General features: G+C 36.8%; 1 protein-coding gene across 13 annotated transcripts in view; it reads right to left on the bottom strand.

Moving 5' to 3' along the window:
- The window catches only part of PIK3C2G (phosphatidylinositol-4-phosphate 3-kinase catalytic subunit type 2 gamma), a 333,879-nt gene that overhangs the window by 154,999 nt on the left and 156,802 nt on the right, over positions 1 to 22,078 (bottom strand). For 12 of the 13 annotated variants that reach the window (XM_080599406.1, XM_080599408.1, XM_080599407.1 and 9 more), the window contains 3 exons: positions 17,660 to 17,723; positions 12,824 to 12,949; positions 7,355 to 7,388 (listed from right to left, as the gene is read on the bottom strand). In XM_080599406.1, the coding sequence (XP_080455532.1) occupies positions 7,355 to 7,388; positions 12,824 to 12,949; positions 17,660 to 17,723 (224 nt within the window). The remainder of the gene's footprint in view (positions 1 to 7,354; positions 7,389 to 12,823; positions 12,950 to 17,659; positions 17,724 to 22,078) is intronic. The other variant, XM_080599411.1, reaches the window with a different exon arrangement.

The raw sequence follows: 22,078 nt of genomic DNA, 5'->3' as shown, positions 1-22,078 counted from the left end.
GAACAGCCTGTAACCATCTATTGCAACACACCAGCCACAGGACTCATCCCACCAGGTTTCGTTTATGCCGATGATGTCGTAGCTGTGGGACCGGGCCAAGACTTCTAGCTCATCCATTTTATTCCTCATACTGCGTGCATTTGTGTAGAAGCACTTCAAATGCGCCTCCCTACACACAGCACCTTGTGTAGCTGACCGAAGGGCCTCACTAGCACACAGTCCCTCTGATTCTAGCACACCATCCCTTAGCTCATCACCAGCGTGCCTGGTTTTATCCCCTTCCCCCTTCGACTCTCATTCAAAGCCTTATCTATCAGTCCTGCCAACTCCTGAGCAAAAATCCTTACACTTCTCTGAGGGAGGCGCATCCCATCTGGTGTCAGCATGCCCAGTGTCGCCTAGACCTTCCCGTGATTGAAAAACCCAAAATTCTGCTGGTTGCACCAGTCCCGAAGCCACGTGTTAATGTGATGAGTCTGCTTGTCAGCATTGATCCCCCCTCTCGGAAGGACAGAGGCAAACACAACCTGTGCCCCTGATTTATTTCCCTTCTTTGATACCTTTGGCCTTTAAACTAGAGAATACTCAGAATTATTGAGTCACAAAATGCATGGCAAAAAGTGCAAAGGAATTATATCAATCTTCATTCTATAATGAAGACATTTAAATTATGTAACAATACAGACATACTCAACTTTGAAATAGTTCAACATATTATGAAGTTTGCTACTGGTAATACTGACACCAAGTTACTGCACACATGAAGGACTGGCTAGAATTCCACATCTTCTCTGGTTGTAAACATTTTCCACATAAATGAGCAGAATCATTTTAGAGACTAATCAATTAAAAAACTCAGTCCTTTTACTCTGTTTTGTATATAGTTCTGTGCCTACCATATACTTCTTATTTCTTTTTATTTATGCTCGTTACTATTTTCTCTATTTATCATCATTTTCCATAATTGCTCTATCTTTAGCTTTAATGCATTTTTCCATAGGATACCATATTATTCTCAAACCCAGTCCTCTTGGTTGTGTGATAAGATGTACACCTTCCAAACCAAATGTTTAATCTGCACTGAATTATTTTACGTTCCAAGGAATTACTTATAGTCATATACATAAAACCTTTTTAAGAGGTCTAGAAGAGAACATCAGTGGATTTTTACCATAGCATAGTATTTTACCGTGAGGAAAAACAGCTATTTAAGAGGCTCCCTGAATCCAATCTGTTCAAAGAGACAGATAGGTAGAAGTAATGTAATAGCAAAGTCCTTATTTATGCAAATTGGCCCTCTGAAGTCAATGATTACCAAATACAACCTTTTCAGCATTTTCTCCAAAATGAGGTGCAACAGAGTTTGGAATCCTTATAAAACTTCCAGCTGTTTGCTGAATCATGCCCTTTGGCCCTGCAGTTTATACAACCTGTATTCTATGTTATATGGCAATTATTCTATTTTTTTTTCAAGAACAAGAGGAAATGTACCACATATCAACGAAGCCACAGAAAGAAGGAAATATTCCTTGCAGAAAGAAAAAAAAAAACGTGAAACATACACAGTAGGGTAATGTGTAAAGATTTTCCCTAACAGAAGATTTTCACAGGCTAGATGCCTATTGGTGTATCCAAACTCTCCTCCACTGGCCACATTTGCAGAGGAATGATTCTATCTAGCTACCTGAGAGACATAACTGAATGTCAGATAGGTAAAAACAAAATCCCCCAAAACTGAGGGAGAAAAGGAAAAACATAAGGAAAATCACATTTTGTTACCTCATTTACTTGTTACATGCTTCATTCTGTCAGTGGTGAGGTGAAAAAGGTTTCCTGTGTGTCAGGGATCTGCTTGTCCTACAAGAGCTACGTGGCTAGATGGGGCAAGGTTAAAAGTCTTCACGTAGTTACAGGCAGTGTCTGTGAGACACACACAAACAACAGTGAAGGAAGCTGGGAAATTTTCTTCCTTTTCTGTTTCTCTCTTTCAAAACTCCATCTTTCACCCAAGAATTTGCAGAATCTGTGCCCAACTACGGAAACTGAGCCAGTTTGGAAGCAGGCTCTGGTGGGCACTGCAGACTGGTTCTGTTGCTAACATGGCGTGAAGGGTGAAGACAGCAATGGGGCAATCAGTCTGACCACCAGCAAAAGGAGAAGAATGAAATTTCAGCGTAATTTACCTAATTAATAGGAGATCCAGCATGATTCTTCTTATGAATACAGTTCCTCAGGTGTAAGCAAATGTCCAAGTATGACTTAATCTACAACTACAACAGTTTTTCCTACATGTGTTTTCTTACTTGTCAGCTCTCAGTTTAAAACCACCCAGTGGTTTTTGTGCCACAGTCAGCCCTTTCCCTCCTCCCCCCACTCTTCACTCATTAAGCCTGGTGGCAATTAGCTAAATTAGAGACAAACATCTTGGCTAGTCTGTAAGCGTCCATTACTCACAAGAGGTGGTCAGCAGCTTTTCACTGTATTTTTATGAACTGCTGAATAGGATTTGGTACGCTGAGACTACACAGCCCATTCATGAAGCCAGAGAGCTTTACTGCTTTTAATGACTAATAAATCTTACATGAGAAAGGATTATAGCGTTTCGATGATTTACATAGCAAAGGCTGTAGACTTCCTATAGCAGATCCGAAGTTTTAGGTATGCCAGAGTTTATTTTCCAAAAAGGTGTCCCATGCATAGTTAATCTCCAAGGGTATGATGAGTACACTACATCAAAAAGTGAATTGTGACTGAGAGTAATAATCTCACAACTGAAGCCTCAATTTATTGCTGGTATGGATTTATTCAGCATCACCTTCTCACTGCTCCACTGTGGAAATGAGATGAAAACAAGGGAAGAGAATTTTAACGACAACTGCCAGATGTGTTTATTTCTGACACATGCTCCTTGTACTTGAAGTTTGAAGGCATGAATTTCACTGTTGATGAGAAACAGAACAACCCATGCCATCCCTGAAAATGTAAATGAATATACCTGCATGTACTTTCAAGAGATAGTGAGGAATATACTAGCTTATTCCTTATTAAAAAAAAAAAAAAAAAAGTACTTTCTTTTTCTTAGTCCAGTTTTACAATTCACATATGATTTCAGTATCAGACCTTACAACAGAGTAGGCACTTTGCTAGCAGATGATATCAATTTAATACATATTCAACATGACCTGTCTGATTCTGTACATGTTTTCTCCAGGTAAGACACAACAAATATCTGGTTGAAAAGAATTTGGATGGAGGGATTAAGATTCTTGTGTCACCTTAAAGAAATTTTGGAGAACTTGATTTTGACATTACTCTTTCCCACTTATTTTAAGAGAAACGCTCACCCTCAAGATTTAGCTGAGGTGCTAAGCAATGTGAATTAGACCACCATCAGAAGAAAATGAATAAGAAAAAGGCAAAACATGAAAAGGATGCAATGCCAAAACTGATCAGCTGAAGTTTCCATGCACCAGTATTTTTGTTGTTGTTTCCTCCTGTTAACTGAAGAATCCTGTGAATTATCTTTTGAAAGAAACTTAAAAATCTGCTGTTGTCCTAGTACTAGTATACAAAATGTTTTTGCAACTGATTTTTTTTTTTTGAGGACTGGGGGATTGTAGTTATACAAAAATTGGTCTTAGTTAAACAAATCTTGTTAAACAACAACTTGACTTTCAGGAAAACATATCAAGATGTAACACAGCAACAGCTTAAAATTAAAGAACCATGCTCAAAACTAAAAACAATGCAGGAGAGGCTTACGGAGATGAAATATATTCAATAAAAGCTCTTGACATTTTTCTACGCTCTGAAAACAAAAAGGAATCTTTCCAAAACAAAATTATAATGGCTTTGTCCCAGGGAAAGAAGGAAGAGTTTTCTATTTAATATAGGAAAACTTTAAAATAAAGCTCCCATTTTCCTCCTTCCTCCTTTTATGTTTTTTTTTAATTTTCTTTGATAAATATTTTTATGACCAGATCTAGAAGTAACTATCAAATCCAAAGCTCAATCAGTGAATCTTTACACCCTCAAATGTAATGACAGCTTCATTTCGTTAAATATATCATCATCAAGGCATCTGTTTTCTACATTCACTCAAAAAGATAGAAATTCCAGCAGTTCTGATAGAACAGACTGTTGGATTCAATATCACCAGTTCATGGTGCATATTGGACTTTCTGGTACTGGTCCCAGAGAACTACGGATCAAGTTCCAAAAGCTACTTATCATGTCTGATCCGGTGAAATCCTTGCCTGAAGTCACAAGGCTGTAGACAGTATATAAACATTCATTCATCAGCTTTTGAGAAAGGCACACCAAGTGAATTTTATACCAGCATGCAGCCTTTTCATACTCTAGATTGCAGTGAACCGCAATGTTAAATCTCTATTAACTTGAATAATCTTATTCTTTATTTTCTGGGCAAACTATATACTGCAGAAAGGTGATAATGTCTCATATTTAAGAAAAAGAAACCACATTGAGCACTCCAACATTAATATGATTTTCTGAGGACTTCATACAGGGAACAGAACATGATCCATACTTAGATGTAGCACGGATGAGTACTGCTCTGTTCGCAGCAATGGAATAATTTGGTCTACAGAGACAACACTGTTAATAGAACCAGTTATTGCAACACTAAATCAAGGCTTAAGATTTTGAATATACTCTCTGACCTGCATAGTCCATGGTGAATGACTAACATTAAACCTCTGTTAATCTTTTATTAAAGAGAAAGAATATAGCAGTTTCTAAACAAATTATTAAGTAAAACTTTCACTTTGATATTATCTTATATCCTTTTCTCTTTTGTGGGAATGAGAAGCTATAATGGAGAGAAGCAAAACACCATTTGGCAGTCTTTTATGATACTCGAGGTAATAACTATCACTTGGGGGAAGGAGGAAAACAGCAAAAAATATTAGCTGAAGTAACTGATTATTGCTCCTGCTGTTTGAGTTTGATCCTGCTTTCTTGAAGATAAGCATGAACACAGAAAAGAAACAGCAAAGAACAGAAAAGAAACAGCAGAAATGGGAAATGCAGCCTGTCCCCTCAACTGTCAGTGCTGACTTCATTTGCAATTGTGCTGCAAGAGACATGCTTTTTCACTTCCCTTAGGTCCGGAAAAACTTACCTGCCCTAGGTTAAGATCGTGATTTTACTTTTCTTTTGGGTCACAGGCTTGCAAATTTTTGCATGCATGTCATTTAGCCAGCTAAGCATAATGAAGTAAAAAGAGGGCGGGGAGCCAATGAGGTGGAAAAAGGAAACATAGGTGGTTTCACCTGGAATGCAGGTCTTACCTTCCAAGTGATTTTTACTTCTAGCCTGAGCAGGTGAAAATACCATCTGAATTCCTCTCAGGCTCAGTATCCCCAGGATGGGAGATACCATGGCATCATCATGAAGGTGAGCACTGAGGTGATTGTGACTGAAGAATGCTCTTGATCCCAAAAAGAACAGATGTGTGTAATGCTTTTATCCACTTCCTGGGCATGAGGTCTAGGTTCCAGTAGATCAGTTTTGGGCATTGCTCTTTTACATTTTTTATTTTTTATTTTAAATCAGACATAACCTTAACCACAGGCTTTGATATGAGATCAAGACTTTTTGTTTTAACATGTTGGCCTATCTTTAAATATTTTGCTGGCTTTTACAAGTTTATTTAGTAGGTCTAGATGTAATGCATAACACATAGTGTGTTAATACATACATGAAATGTATATCAATGCATGTAATGGAATTTTTTGGTTACACTGGAAAACTTTGAATGTAGTCTTCTACACAGAATTACTAATGGCCTGGCAAGTTCTGACTTGCAATCAGTAAGTTGCAGTTTCTAATATTACATTACTAAAAGGACCCTACAATTGTTATGAAATTAGGGTGTGCCGAGAACAAATAGTAGTATAAGTATTCACAGTTAAAAGTTTCCTGGCATAAATAAATAGGTGCAGAAAAGTAGAGTCAAAAGCTGAGAGATTCCTTTACTTTTACTCAAGAAATCAGATTTTCCTTGAGGAAGCTACTGATTCAGTGAAGCCCAACCTTGGAAATATCTTTTAGTAGAGAAATGTTTCAAATCCTTTCCAGACAGGTTTTCTGGAACAGTGGGTGATTTCCAAGGTAGATGTTCATTAGTAACTATTAATTCCTTTTTGTATTCAAACATTTTTTTCCATTAGTAGTGTTTAAGGGATAAATGACTATACCCAAGGGAAAATAATCCTATAAACTCCTTACCATCCAACTCCTCCCTTCTACACCTACATGTTCTTCCCATACTCCCCTGGTCCCCTAGCTGCTTAGCTTTTCTTGGCAGTTTACAAATATAATTGCTGTTTCTTTGTTTGCTGCTCGTGAAATTGAATAATGGTGAAACAACAAGCCTGGCATTTGGAGTCCTTCATTTAAATCACATCTGTGTTTGAAATACTGCTGCAACCTTTGTGGTTTGTTTACCTCTTTACCTCTCTGGGCACATTGCAACAAGAGCAGCTAAAAGACGGAAGGAGAAAAAGTACATCTTTAAACAGACACTTTTTTCCTCAAACAAAACAGACAGACTGCCATTCTGCAGCACATCTTGTCTCATCCTGAAATTCAGATGGCTGCCCCTTTGAGAGCGTCAGCGTAGTGCTCTGGTTACAGGTCGCAGGCAGCCACAATGGGGTAGGGCAGGTCCTGAGCCCTGGAGGTGGCTGTCACCACAGGGAACCCAACACAGACACCCATGAGAGGACAGACTCCTGCTCATCCCTCAGCCTGGGAGCAACTGTTTAGTAATGCTAACAGTACTGGGGCAGTGATGCTAAGTGGATTTTATGTGAGGGATTAAATCAGGTAGGGTCTATCATTTTGTCCATTACTGTTAATTAACCTACTTTTATGACAGTATATCATCCCAGACAACACACTGTTTACACAATGAAAGATGACGAAGAACTAAAGCTTAAGGAAGGAGGAATGAAAATTACTAGAGCTGAGGAGAAAAGCCACACACAAAATTATTTTTTCAGGCTTTCAGGAAGTTCCTTATTTTCCCTTTTCTCTACATAAAAAGTCAGGACTAAGGAGAGCTACTAAAAATAATATTATCATTGCTACTATGACCACCACTAACTATAATATGTTCTTTTCATCCTCATTCACCAGATTAGTTTTGGGAAATGCCATGTTTCATTTATATTTTTGTATCACTTAAATTTTTATTTAGCATAATGACCATGTAACTGAATATGTAAACATCTGCAATATGCCAACTAAAACAGTTCACTAATACAAACGAACAGCAAAACATGTATTTTCTGATGACATCTTGAATTTTTTAAAAATAACACTTTACCTTTGTCCGGTGTTTCCACACATTGAAGTGAATTCTAGAAAGATAAAATCCAAAGGGAAAAAGTAATCAGTTACTTCAGAAAGAACAGATAGCAGCTAAAATGGTGTTAGGAACAGTACTCACTGAAAATAAAGTTGTTTGGGGTGAGAAAGGGGAACGTTGTTATGATGATATTGGTCATGACTGGGATCCAGGGCCTACCTTCCATCTCTAGCCCCTGCTCCCTCTAGCAGCTCAGACAAGTTGCTCAGGATGGGATTTCTGGCATTATTTAAGCATGTCAAAATACAAAGAAGCACTTAATCTGCATTTAAGGTGCATACACATCTTCAGACTTTGTATTGGTTTTGTAGAGATAAGAAAACCCCGTCCATTCTTTTGCATATCTTGTATACACAAATACCACAATGCCTCGGCCTGCTCAGCCAGGTTCTTGGCCTCCTCTCCAAGCTGAGGAGCACCAACTTCCTGCTCAGGCAGCCTATAGGCTGTGTTCCTGCACCAAATCAGTAAAAATAGGTATGCCTTCAAAGGCCTTCAAGCAGACAGCTAACTAGAATTGACCAACAGGAAATACCAGGCACGGTGATCCAAGGGTCATTTAGGCCCTGGGTGCCTAACCACGGCTCTTGATGCCTAACATCCAGGGCAGTACCTGGATTCTTGCTTCAGGTGCCCCAGTGCTGTGGATGGGAACTGCTGTGTGCTTATGGCCTCTGAAAGGTCAGGTAAGTTATGTAGCCTGAATTGACCGGGCTAATTTTAAAGATTACTGTTTGTTTATTTATTTATTTATTAAAGCTGCTCTACTAAATTCTGAAGTCCAATAGCTGCCACAGTCAGGCCTCGCTCCAAGCTTCTCAGACACTGGGCAAAAATAAATGTTGCTAAACTGCATGTACTTTCCCCTCCACACAAGAAAATCTGCTGGCACCACATGGAGCTCAGCACCAAGCCGGCTTCAGCTCAAAAGCTTCCCCTGCTGGCAGCTCAGTCAGCCCTGTTTTTGTTTGGCTCCTGCATCAGACTCTCATTTACCAAGGTGACATAGAAATACGTTACTGAGGTGTGACTCAGCCAGAGAGTCTGTCAAGGTAATTTGGTGCTTCAGTATGCCCATGGCTTGTACTATAAACCCATGTCCCTGCAAGGTTTATTATCCTTTGCAGTCATTAATCCCTCTGCAACGGGTTGAGGATGCTACATGTTAGTACACATGTATTCAGCAAGAGGCATCTTAAAAATGGCATTTCATGTGGATGTGACATATGAAGTGCAATGCTCAAAGTACATCATCCCTCAGGTACCCATCTTGGAGTTGTCAGCAGTTGTCTGGTAAATATGAAGAGAAGTCAAATGCTTACTTGAGGGGAGAAAAGCAACCTCTGTGTTGAGAAATATGTTTTCACAATCTTTAAATGCAGCAAGACAAATGGGAATGGAGACCTTTGTTCAATTCTCTCAAATTTTGGAAAGTAAACAACCTTTTGGAACAGCACTTATAATTTCAACGTAGTGTAGCCCATTTAACATACAGTGGATTAGTGCCTGTTCTGGCAGGATCTGATCTCATAGGACTTTTTTTAAGCTGCTGTAAGAAAGGAAGAAAAAAGAGAGATGAAAAACATTAATTATACAGCAGGCCCAGTATTTCCCCTGAACGGATTTTAAAATCCCAGGGTTAGGTTGGTCAGAGACTGAATGAATCACCTTTATAAAGAGACACAATCAGTTAAGAAGAAACTATCAGTGGTGCCAGTTGCTTTCATAATCTCTTAGCCACACTGGAGGAATTCATGGTACTGGCAATGAGGCAGTAAGGAGGTAATAAGTATAGTTTAATTGAACACATATTTGAAGAAAGTTGTGTGGTTTTTTTTTTTCTTTTTTCCCATAAAATGACAAATAGAAACAGATTTTTATTTTTTTAAAGTAAGCAAGCACCCATGTACAGATATGTATATCTGTACATACCAAATAGCAAATGTGTATTGCATCCTATGTAATTTACATTGGAAGGAGTAAGCAGTAGTTTCCCTGATACATTATGTGCACACAGAGCTTGCCAAATGAAAATGTTAGAAGGCATTCCACACAAAATCATACCACGTTACACTAAAGTAGCACAAAAAGATGGTGAAAAGGCAATTAGAACTTTTCTTCTGGCATTTTGCCCTTACCCAGTCTGTAATGCTGCAGTATTTGAGATGTGACAGGTAGCCTCAAATTTCATTTCAGTATTGGTGCAAGTTACTTGTTTGTCTGAGAAAAGACTGATCCTTGTAGCAGTTAGGCACCCTTCCTCTCTTCCACCCTAACAAAAAGTCTTTGGGATACTGTGTTGATGAGCATAATAGAAACACAAAGCAGATTGACAGGATAGACTAATATGGCAAGATTTAATCACTTGACCAAGACCCGTAACTCACATTAAATACCCCTACACTTCAGTGTAAGATTGACTTGAAAAGGGATTGGAGGAGTTGGTGCTCCATCAAGCATCCAACCAGGGAGTACTAATTCTGGCTACATACGTTGATACAGAAAAGAGAGCTGGTCTATTTTCTTCGTATAAATATTTGTAAACGTGAATAAAATCTGATTTGTTTTATACATATATATACACTATTCTATATATAATGTAGTTTTATATAATGTGTAATCTCTATTTTCATAAAATTGAGCTGCATTTGAGTTATAGAACATGCAGAAATATACTTTACTGCCTTATGACATTTATACTTCTGTGGCTGCTGAGCAAGATGAGGCTCTTCATAGACTCAGACCTGAACTTTTTATAGATTGCCAGTCTAATAGACTATCCCAGCACTTATTTCTCAGATGAGTAAGAAGCATATAGCAGCAGCATTTGCTGGTGCAGGAGCAGTTCAACTCCCCTCCCTCAGTTTGTTTGAAGTCAGCTGTTAGTCAGGTTTCCTTCACCAGGTAAGGGACTAAGGGGAGAGGGGTGTCAGTCAAGGTCATAGACAGCCTTTATAGGAAGGTTTCAAGGGACAGGCAAAAAGTTCAACTAACAAAGCCTGAAAGGAAATGTTAAAAGAACAAAGAACATCTTAAAACTGTATTTCTTTCAAAAAATATTAATAATAAAAAAATAGTAACAAGCTAGTCAGTATTCTTCAAGAGAAGTGTGAAAAAGTATTTTAAGACTAGTGATAAAATATTCAACTTTAACATTCAAAAGAGTGTATTTAAGAACAGTATCATTTCGATGAGCAAACACAATCATTTTATCATCACCACCATCACTTAACATTTTTACTCTCTGGAAATTCCAGCCAGGACCAGCACTCTGCTATTCTGGAGAATGTACATATAAAGAAAGGCATTCCTTTCTCTGAAGAGCTCATAACTGAAATAGATAGAAGACAGAAAAAGGAAAGAGTATTACTTCGTCTATACGAGGAAGTACATGGAAATTGGTTCAGTAGAACCTCGATATACTGGAGACAGTCTATATAGCAGAGCTGGAAATTCCCCAGCATTGGACACATGCAAGGGAATGAGCAAGGGCAAGCTGGAAACGCTTGGAGCAGGTTTTATTTTATTTTTATTGATTTTACACAACAGAATAGATCAGCTCATAATTCAATTATTTGCCTAATAATAAAAATCAGTTTGTCTCTAATATTAGAATAGTATTTGCATGACAGTGACTCAGAAGAGAAGCAGAAGCAAACATGATCAACCGAAACATTAAACTTAAGAAAGATGACCTACACTCTTAGTTTTTTATCCCATCACCTTATTCTTCATGTCATGACAGGAGGGACAGGCAATACTAACTGGGCTACTAATTTGTCTCTTTGACCACTATATCTGTCTATTGGAATTCAGAGAGGATGGGACTGAAAATGGACTCACGGATACTCAGTAAATATAAGCCAGTCATAAGAGGCAGTTTACATGTTGGATTCACCAAGCTGACCTGAACACACGAAGAGAAAATACACTAAAACAATTCTCATTCATTTCAAAAGAAACCTTTTAATAAATTAGTCCCAGTACTTTACTTCTGCTCTAATTCCTTCCTCAAAGAGACTATCTTCTATTACTCCTTTCTATCTGTTTACAGGAGCAAGCTCTTTATCCATCTCTTAAAGATTCTGGGTTGACAAAATACTTTTCTCAAGGGGAAGATATTGATCTGCCTGACATCTCTGAGGACAACCTGAGGTTTAACTGAAAAGCAGGCCTTGTTATTACTTTTATCTCTTTCTCTACTGTATTTGCCCTCTAATGCAAAAAAATCCCTCTTCTTAAATGGAGATACTCTCATTTCCATTTGATTCAATAGCATGCCAGATAAAATGTGCAGTTAACAAACATGTTTATGCTGTTAGTTAACCAGAATAGTGATTTCTAATAATTGACACTGCAGCAGACACAAAAAGATTTAGGATGCTACACAGGCAAGATTTACAGTGAACCATGACCTGGAAAGAAAGCAAGGGAGTACACTTAAGTGAATCAGCTGGTCAGCTCTGAGCAACATCATCATAACAGAGCTATGTTTTTTCTTGCAGCTTGGTCCTTAACAATACTTACCAGCTTTTCATCTTGAAAAAACATTCAGTAGTCTACCCTTCAGAGAGAAAGCACCCACATAACTAATTCTAGAAGGGCACAGCTGGTTCTGTCCAGGACCATGCTCAATATCTGCTCTGTGAGCTCTAGTGTCCCCTGTTCCAGAAACATATAGCTTTACTTACAACCCAGATCTGCAGAAAGCCGTCACAGATACTCTAGAGTTTATTTGCTCAGGTGCTGTACTATACCTAAGCTGGAAGTTACTGCTCCACTCTACCCCCACCTCAACATATGAGAGGAATGAACAAAGGCTAACAATGCATAGATTGAAGGTATTTTGTGAGCACCACTCAAGTCACTTCAACTGGCACACTGTTTTTTGGCGAGTCTTCTCACCTCTGAGTGAGAACCTTGCCCCTGTAAAATGATGAGCATTTAAGGGTTTGAACCTGTCAAGTGTAAGTGCATATGAATGACAGGATAATTAATTTGCTGTATGTCACTCCTATGACATGAGAAAGGTTATAAAATGAATTGTTAGCTTTCTCCAGTTTTATGTATGGGACCTCAAACTGCCTATCAGGAATAATTAAATTCCTTTTATGTAGTTAAGCATGTTTAATTCACATTCACCGGTTAACCCAGTTAACAGTAGATAGCCCACTGTTTACTTTTCCATCCCAGGTGTTAGACATATCACAAGACATGGACTAAAAGTCAATAGATAGAAAAGAAAGAAGGAAAAAAAGAGAAAGAACAGCTTTGTAAGAAGGCAATGGTCTGAGAAAGCAAGCATCTTCTCAATTTGGCATACACACCTATTCGAGCTCCACTTCCAAAGATAAAATAGGATATCAGCTTGTCAAGGCAGCCTTAAGAAGGCTTTAGTGTGTATATATATATATTTTTTTTTTTTACCTGTGCTTTCACCAATGGCACTACAAGGAGTTTCTTGACTGCATCAGTAATGTCTCTGGTTTCCACAAAGCAGAGGATACTGCAGATTGCTTTAGCAACTTCAATCACGTTATCAACTTTATGCTGCTGATAACAAAGAAAGAAAAGAAGAGAAAAAGGTGGTTTTTTTTGTGTTTTTTTTTTTTTTTTTTTTTAAATAGGCAAACAGCATTAGTTTGACTATGTCAAACTTGCTACTGATCAATAGTTTGCTAGGTATAGCTTTTTTTTTTTTTTTAAATCCAATTCCCTTCGACATGTACCCCATTGAAAACTGTGACAAATTTGCTAAGACTGATCTTGAGGCAAAATGGAGGTTTATCTGAACTTCATGAGTGTAGAAGCTCTGTAAGAAACTGCTTAGAAAATCTGAACCTAAATGATTCACAAACTTTCTGAGGTTTTTATCCTACTGTGAATCTATCCCCACTATTGTCTCCTACCCATCTCTGTGAGAGATGGCAGAGATCCATATTCCTCCTAAAAATAGTGACTGTGTGGGAGGCTGCATAAACTGACACCTGTGGACTGAGTGGTTTTGTAACTGGCTTTTCTGCAGAGTATATATATATAGATCAAACTATTAAATCTTATTGATAATAAATTCATAAATCTTTACATATTACCATATTAAAATAAATCTCTACATGAATAATGTCAGATATGCATTGGGGAATTCAAGAAAAAAATCTGAATCCCAAAGGAAGGAAAAACTCTTCGTAAGTATCAACTACTCTATGTTCAGGAAAATAAATAAATAAATAAAAATTTATGTGCTAAAAAATTTAAGTTATATGACTTCTTTAAACTTTAAAACATTCTCTGAAAAAGCAGAAGCTCTTCTATAAAATATTCTCCATGTTTTCCTACTGATAAACATTCCTTTCAGTCAGCTACAGCATGTCTATGTACTGATAAAGCCATTTCTCTAACTTATCCATTTCATGCCTTAAAAGGGGCATGAAACCAAACCAAGATGAAATTTCAGTTTTCAAGCTTAGGTTCTATATTCAGATAGTACTGAGAAGGTTAACACCTGTCATTAATACAAATAAATATAAAAATATATGGAGGTTACTAATTTCATATTTAACTGTATTTTTAAATGTAAGTTGATTTTGTTTGTTTGTTTAATGAAAAATAAAAACAGCAACACCTTTTCATACTAGAGGCTCTAGAGAGAAAAAAGCTATGGCTGCCTGTGATCTCTTGAGAACTTTGGACCTTCATTTGGTCTGAAGCTGATTCACCCTTTTGGCAATTTACAAGGAGTGCACTTCTCCCTCCTGCATATTTGTCTCCTATCACCTGGATTTTTTAAATTGAGCTCTTGCAGGATTTCCCCTCTATGCATACATACATTGCCAACAGAAGTAGGAGCCTTTACAAATGATACAGCTTTCTTAGCGTCTATAACTATGACAAAACTAAAGCATTATAGAATATTATATGTGCTATATTATCTTTATATATGAATTATATATTATATATGCTAGTCTACTGTGCAGTTGAGTAAAAAATTATATACAGGTGTATATATGCAATTACTATACATATGGCAAATAAAATAAATACAATCTTCATTTATTATTATTTTTTGTTGTTGTTCTCTGCATGTGGATATGGATTATTAGAAAAAGGGATTTTACATTGATACAGACAAATACATGCAAGGGCAATTTCTGAGAAGTAAATGAGCGTTACATGAAGACAAGTGTAATCCTTGAGTAGAGCAATAGCTACACTGCTGGAGAGAAAGAAACGCCCACATTACATATTTTTATATACACACATATATGCTGTTTCTCAAAGAGAGCTGGGTGTCTTGAGGAACATCTCTATTTCTGTATAATATACTATTCAGTTTAGAGATCAATTTAAAAAGTATTTAATGTTTTTATGGAAGTTACTACACCATATACCTTTTTTATACAGTAGCTACTTTAAGAAGCAGATTATACACCAAGGACAGTAAGCATATAAGAAAATTGTGTAGTACTAAATACTATGAATGATGACTTCTTTTGCACTCTCTTTTTAGACGTTAGCATGTACAATTTTTGCTTTTCCATATGTGCATATATCATTCTTTTTTCCCCCTGAAATGAAGGAAGGCAGAGATTCATTTATCTTACAAAAGAGACTTTTTATATAAATTTCCTGAAAGTCAACAAGATTTATAGTCAACATCTTGTATATGTTTTTTTTTTCCCCTCTACATATGTAAATTCCAGCAGAACCTTTGAAGGATATTTTTGGGTTTAAGTTATTTATATGATATAAAAAAGCTATGTTTGCAGTCCATATTAAAAATTTAACATCTTTTCTCTCTATGTTAGTAGTATAGTCTGAATAGATTTAAAAATAGAGTGGATGTCAGACTATTAGGGCAATCAAAATGCTTAGTTGTCTGACTAGACAGATTCTAGGAACACTACATTTCAACCCCAACAGCATCAACTTCCACACCCATGAAACATCCACCCTACTGGATATCAGATATCCTAATAATTTCATTTCTCAATTTTAGAGGCTTTATCCATTGTAAAAATAAATAAATAAATAATAATCATAAAAAATTGCCATTTATTGGTCATTGCTAATATAGATGACAGTGGATTTGTCATAGAAGTCATGCATTGGTATCTCCATGGCTCTTTAAGGCATCCATGAATAAGCAGATTTGGAAGGAGGTAAATAAATAAGTTATTATTTTATTTTAATTTTTATTTTATTTTTATTTATTTTTTAACTGAGGATGTCAGGATCTCTCTGATTAAAACTGAGTGCTTATGGAAGTTCCATCTGAGCAAAGAACTTAAGGAGATGCATGTGTACTTCTGAGCAACTCCCACTAGCTTATCCACACTGAGTGTGAATTGTGTTTAAGAAGAAGTGTCCCATCTCTCTGCAATGATGCAGGTTCTGGTTTCAGAATAATTATTCCCATCTAACCTTGGTATAAAGTGCAGTTAAAGATCACAATTTTAAACCTTCTTAAGTGAATCTACTAAGATTTTAGAGAGAGAAAAAAAGTAAGCAAAGATTCAAAGAGTGAGTCAAGGGTTCTCTTTTTTATTTTTAAACAGTATATTCGTGGCTATAACTTATTACATAACTGCTCCAAAATTTTTCAAGCCACTTATTAAAGCAAAGCAGTAACACTAGTTCTTATTACTGTTAGTTTGAAAAAGGCCTATACGTTACAATGCCTCTGATTGAAAACATCTGCATGGTGATTTGACCTATATCATTAACTTGCAGCTTTGTTCTTTTAACCAACTCACATAAACTTTATTTAGTGTCCTTGTGCAGACACCACCTTGAGAAAGGAAAAAAAATAACTACAGAGAAATTTAGCTCTATAGTAGAATATGCATATTTGTTGCATAAAATGAGTAATTGAAAAGTATTCTGTCTTCCCTTTATAGATAAATTAATGATCAAGTAATTGCCTAGTCAAGGTAAAAATCCTGAGCAAAACCAAATTTAACAGTGTTTGATTTTAAGTCTGAATAATATCTATATAGCACAGATTGCAAACTATGTATTGTAATGTATCATTAATTTTGAGACTATAGCTACCTTTAAATTTTGAATCCTTTTACTATAGGCATTAAACTTTCAAGTGAATGTGAGTAACTATACTGATGGGTCTACTTCAGTAAAGAAATATATATGCACATTTAAGTTTGGGGACCTTGATTTTTCCAAATGTCTATGACTGCATCCCATTTTATACACTAAAAAGTCTCCTTTGAGAGACTGCTTACAGAAGCAAAGTTCAGTGAATGACTACACAGTATCAAAACCAGAGATTTTCTTTGTAATTAGGCACAGTTCAACAGCTTTTGAACTTTTATGCACTTCACATAAACAAAAATGTAGAATACATTTACCTACATATATTGATATATATATATGTATTTGAGTATGTCTGTATGCATATGTGCCTTTATGTGTATGTGTATACACACATACTTGTATGTACATTTATATGTTTTCTGACTATTCAAAATAGCAACACCCGTGAATCAAGAATATCCAGAAATATTAAAAATTGGACTTTAGTACAGGTGACATTTCTGAACTGAAATAGTAATCTTAGGTTTTAACATATTTTTCAAAAAAAATCCACACCTCAGCGTAAGGAGTTAAAACTCATTTCTTTCCAGTACAAACCCTTGAAATTCAGTTGGTATAACAACCTGAAACTCAGATCAAGTAGATATTTGGTTTCTTCCAGGCTACCACTCAAATATGCATTTGTACTTTAGGTTTAAATGCTGCCTAAAACATAGTTAAAACTAAGATTTCCTTCAAGGATGTAATAAACTGGCAGCCCACAATACTTTAGAAAAAGCCCTTATAGGGCTTTTTTTTGCTGCCTAAACCTAATTCTGCAGTCTCAAGTTTGAATATATATTTGCATATACATATATATATATCCTAAATATGTAGACACTTGCCTGTGAGTTTGCAAAATCGAGGACAAATTTTTCAGATACAAAGTATACTATACCTCTACTAATTCCAAATATTATACTGTCAACCCAATTATACCGATTTTATTTACAGATTCCCTGATGCTTAGAAACAGTCACCTCTGATATTTTACCTTTGTAGCACATTCTTCTTAATCTCAAGTCTTGTTAATAGAATTTATACCCTTCAAAAGTCACGTTGAGCAGCCTTAATTAAAAGTCCTCTTTAATTGCATTTGAGACTGGCTAATAATTATATACCTTTCAAATTATAGTTAACGCTTTTCTGGTATAACGGAGTGAGAACAAATACCTCATTTTGCAATAGATGCTCCACTTGACCTCTGTATTTCATAATAACTGAGACAAGGTTCAGTCTGGAAATTGGAAAAAAAAAAAGAGAACAACATCAAATTAATAGCTATTGGATAAAGAGAACATTTATTTTCCTCCCCATTCTATAAATCAAAAATAGTTTAACTGACAGTGATTTTAACGCTGATATAAAATAAGGACAAATGCGTAAGCAGATGCCTGGTATTCATGAGCCTGGTTCTCTCTGGCTCTTTGGTAGCCATTTGCCACGAGTGTAGATGTAGATGTAGTATGTAGATGTAGTATGTAGATGTAGATGAGTGTAGGTGTAAAAGTCCTCTTTTACCTGGAGGACACAAGTTTCACAAGTGAAAGAACTACCAAAGTGATTTGCTATTTAAATGTCTATTTAACTCTAAATCCCATTTATTTCTCTAAGGTTAAGCATGTGCTTAAACATTACCTTGAAGGATGGACTTAAGTACATGCTACGATGCCTTGTTTCTCAATCACTTCAGGCTGTAAAGCTGCAGAGAAACAGGCGAAACATCTGCAAAACATCTGGAAAAGCTCTACATTTCAAAAGCCCATACAAGCCACAAGTATAAAAATGTGTATTACAAAAAGGGGCATAATTGTTACAGATTTCGTTAAACTTTATTTGCTTACAGTTCTAAAGTTTATACGCTCAAACTGTTTCAGCAACTGCCTTTTCCATACTATTACCACAGCTGTGAGTTGATTTTACATTGGCATTCAATTAAATCCTGAAAACTGGTTTAACTCATTGGGAGACATCTGCCACACTGTAGTCCCATGCCTTTGTCAAACTACGCAAGTTGCCACAAAGTCTGTGCAGGCAGATTGCTGTGCCTCAGCAAAGCTTCATTAAATTTTGTAGGGTTATGAACAAGAGCACAGGCCTTTCTACACTGAACTGCAGGACTGATGCTTCAGCTGTAAATCTTACCATTTTAGAACCATATGCTATCCATAACAGATAACCAGAGTCAGAGTTTTGCTTTTTAAAGAGTATTTGTGTCATTTTCTGTTTCCAATCATAATCACACTGTGTTGTAAGCACAGTGAAATTCTATTTGCCATTTAAAATGGCTAAAGTTATTGCATAAAGGAATACACTTTCCTTTTCCTTTGACAACTACCTCTGTAGGGTCAAGTTTTCAGAAAATGATAGGAAAACCTTAATTCCCACTTACACATCCTGCCCAGCCTTCTCTCTGGTAACTGGATACCTTAAGACCTTGATGGTACTAGGTATACGAGTTAAAGTATACGTGTGCTTTTATGGAAAAGTAGAATCTTCAATTTACATTCTTTCTTCGGTGGTTTATTTTGTTCGTTTGTTTGGTTTGGTTTTGTTTTTTTGTTAAAATGTCACTTTCTCGCTGGCACTTTTCCCCCTCCTGTATGTCCCACTGTCCCTTTCTACTAGGGTTCACTCTCATTAGAAAGATTAGAGGGATCTTCCCCAGCATTGTGGACTAGTAGCTGAAAGTCATCTCAGCATTTTGATTACTTCAGAGCAAGCAGAATATTGTTTATGGAGGAACTGTGTGAGTCCTTGTGTACCTAAGCTGGGCTAGCAGCAATCAGAGCTTAGGGTTGCAACTATGGTCCAAAGTATAGGTTGTACAGTATGTCACTAGATTTTCACCATATATCATATGCTAAAAGGAGGAAAGAAGAGGAAATTTCACTGAAATTATCACGCAGAATAATAAAAAAAATCAGGTAGACCTTCCTTGTGGTAATACCAGAGTGCATTTCCCTGTAGATGCCTAATGTTCACCTCCTCCTACAGATGGCTTTGCCTTTGTGGCTTTTTATTTGCAATCTGCACTAGCCTTATCTAGCCAGGCAGTTTGAGCATTGAGAAGCTGCCTGGCAATTCCTCCTGTAATCCTGTTAAATCATAGCTAATACAAGTTGTTGCTTTGCTTTGACCAAGTCTCCAGGCATAACATCTTTTTCATACCATTACTCAGCTCAGAAGTAGTCCTGGACATATAAGCTTACCCTATTGCCTTGATGCACACAGTTAAGCATGCTTACTAGCATGCTTAGCCTACTACCTAAGGGAAAAAAAAAAAAAAAAAAGCATATTTTCCATCAGTTGATTCTACCCTAGAGAATTTTATATAGATAAATATATGTATAAAGTAGCCATAATTTTACATAAAAAAACAGAAAAAAAAAATCCAACAACATGCAACAATGACCAAGACACCTCTAACTAATGTTATCCTGAATCTTCTGCTACTAGATAACTAATAATAGTCATGTTACTATAAATACATGCCAAATACTTTAACATCTTTGACAGCTGTGCAGAAATATGATAACAGAAACATGAATTATGCAGAAATATGCTAACCAACAATCATTTAGTGTTTCTTTGATACTAAGGAAATTTTTGGATCTTTTTTTAGCAAGGCTTTGAAAAGAAAAGAAAAACAAACAAATAAAAGTATGAACAACTTCGGAGAGTCAGTCTTGGATCCTGACTCGTCTATATGGGAGGAAGAAGACGGTCATATATAGCATATCCTTACAGCATTTGTTTTTTCATTTTCCTTGCAGCAGTACCTACTGTGGGATGGCACTTGGTTTCCTTTCTAAAAGACCACTTATAACCATGCTGCCTAGCTGAGTTTTGCCTAAATGCATGGATCAGACTAGCCATAATGTTATAGTTACTGGCACCTCAATGTTGGTGATTATGGGCCAAATTCAGTTCTGGTACAGTGGACTGTAGTTCTGCTGATGCACTCACAATTTACATTGTGTTTAATTTTCAAGCTATGAAAATCAGTGAGTGAAGCAATGTAGGGGCTGCTGTTTTGTTTGTTTGTTTGTTTGTTTGTTCATATTTGCCTGTGAGAGCAAATCTGATGATTAAAAAAATAAGGTTCCAGTTCATTCTTTTTTTCTTCTCTGCCAAGTTCTGCACCTGGGGAGGAAGAGTTCCATGCATCAATATATGCTGGGAGCTGACTGTCCAGAAATCAGCTTTGCAGAAAAGGACCTTGGGGTCCTCGTGGACATCATTGAGCTGAACATGACTCAGTAATATGTCCTTGCAGGGGAAAATAAAATAAATCTAATTAGTATCCTGGGCTGCATTAGGCAAAGTATTGCCAGCAGGTTGAGGAAAGTGATCTTTCCCCTCCACTCAGCACCGGTGAGGCCACAATGGGAGTAATCACATCCAGTTCTGGGCTCCCCAGTGTAAGAGAGAGGTGGACATACTGGAGAGGTTTCAAAAAAGGGCCCCAGAGATGTTCAAGGGACTGGAGCATTTCTCATATGAAGAAAGGTGTAAAGAGCTGGGACTGTTTAGTCTAGAGGAAAGAAGGCTGAGAGGAGATTTCATCAACGCATTGAAATACCCAAAAGGAGGGTGCAAAAAGGCGAAGCCAGCCTCTTTTCAGCAGTACCCAGTGAGAGGATAAGAGGCAATGGACACAAAATGGAACAGAAGAGGTACCACCTGAACACAAAGAAACCCTGTTGCATTGTGCGGGTGACTGCGCATTGGCACAGGTTGACCAGCATGCCTGTGGAACCTCCATCCTTGGAGATACGCAGAAACAGTCTGTACACAGTCCTGGGTAATCTGGACTGTGCCAGACATCACTTCATTAGATCTTGTAGAAAGAAATGCGTATTCTTGACCATTTTGAATGTGCTACTTTCACTTCATGTTCCTTTATTCTTGCATTGGAAGGTGCAGTAAATGATCCTTTCCTATGCACATTTTCTGTGCTCCTCAATTTTATATATACTTCACATCTGAAAAAATACCTATCTTTCATCCCTTTCTCTGGATAAAGAGATCAGGATTTTTTATGTCTTTATCAGAATATTGTCACTTATTTGTTTCTCATATGGAAGGCATTTCATACCTCTTAGAATTCTTACTGCCCTTCTCTTCACTTTTTAAAGTTCTACATCATATTTGAAATGGAAGAATCAGAACTGCCAGCAGTATTCAAGGTAAAAGAATACCCTACATTGATCCTGTGACATAATATTGTGGGTATTTGTTTTTGTCATTCTTGTTTTTATTCCGTTTATAACTCCCAACATTTGTTTTTATCTTATTCACAACCACTGTGCACCAAACTGACATTCAGAACTATTTATTATAAACCCAACTACTCATTCCTGGTGGTAAAATTCAACTCGGAGCCTATGATTTCATACATGAATTTAAGACTCTTTCCTCCCATCTACATTTATCATCTCAAAATTTCATCTGCCATTTTATCACATGGTTGACTTAATACTGCAAAATCCTTCTACAGATCATCACAAGCAGTTGTTGCACACATTATGGTCAGCAAACTTTTGTCACTTAGGTATTACCCTCCCCCCCCCCCTTTTTTTTTTCAGA

This window comes from Anser brachyrhynchus (genome assembly GCF_964034855.1).
Source record: "Anser brachyrhynchus genome assembly, chromosome: 1".
In the NCBI taxonomy this organism is placed as follows: domain Eukaryota; kingdom Metazoa; phylum Chordata; class Aves; order Anseriformes; family Anatidae; genus Anser; species Anser brachyrhynchus.
Note: the sequence above shows the minus strand (reverse complement) of the source record. Positions and strands in the feature narration are given on the sequence as shown.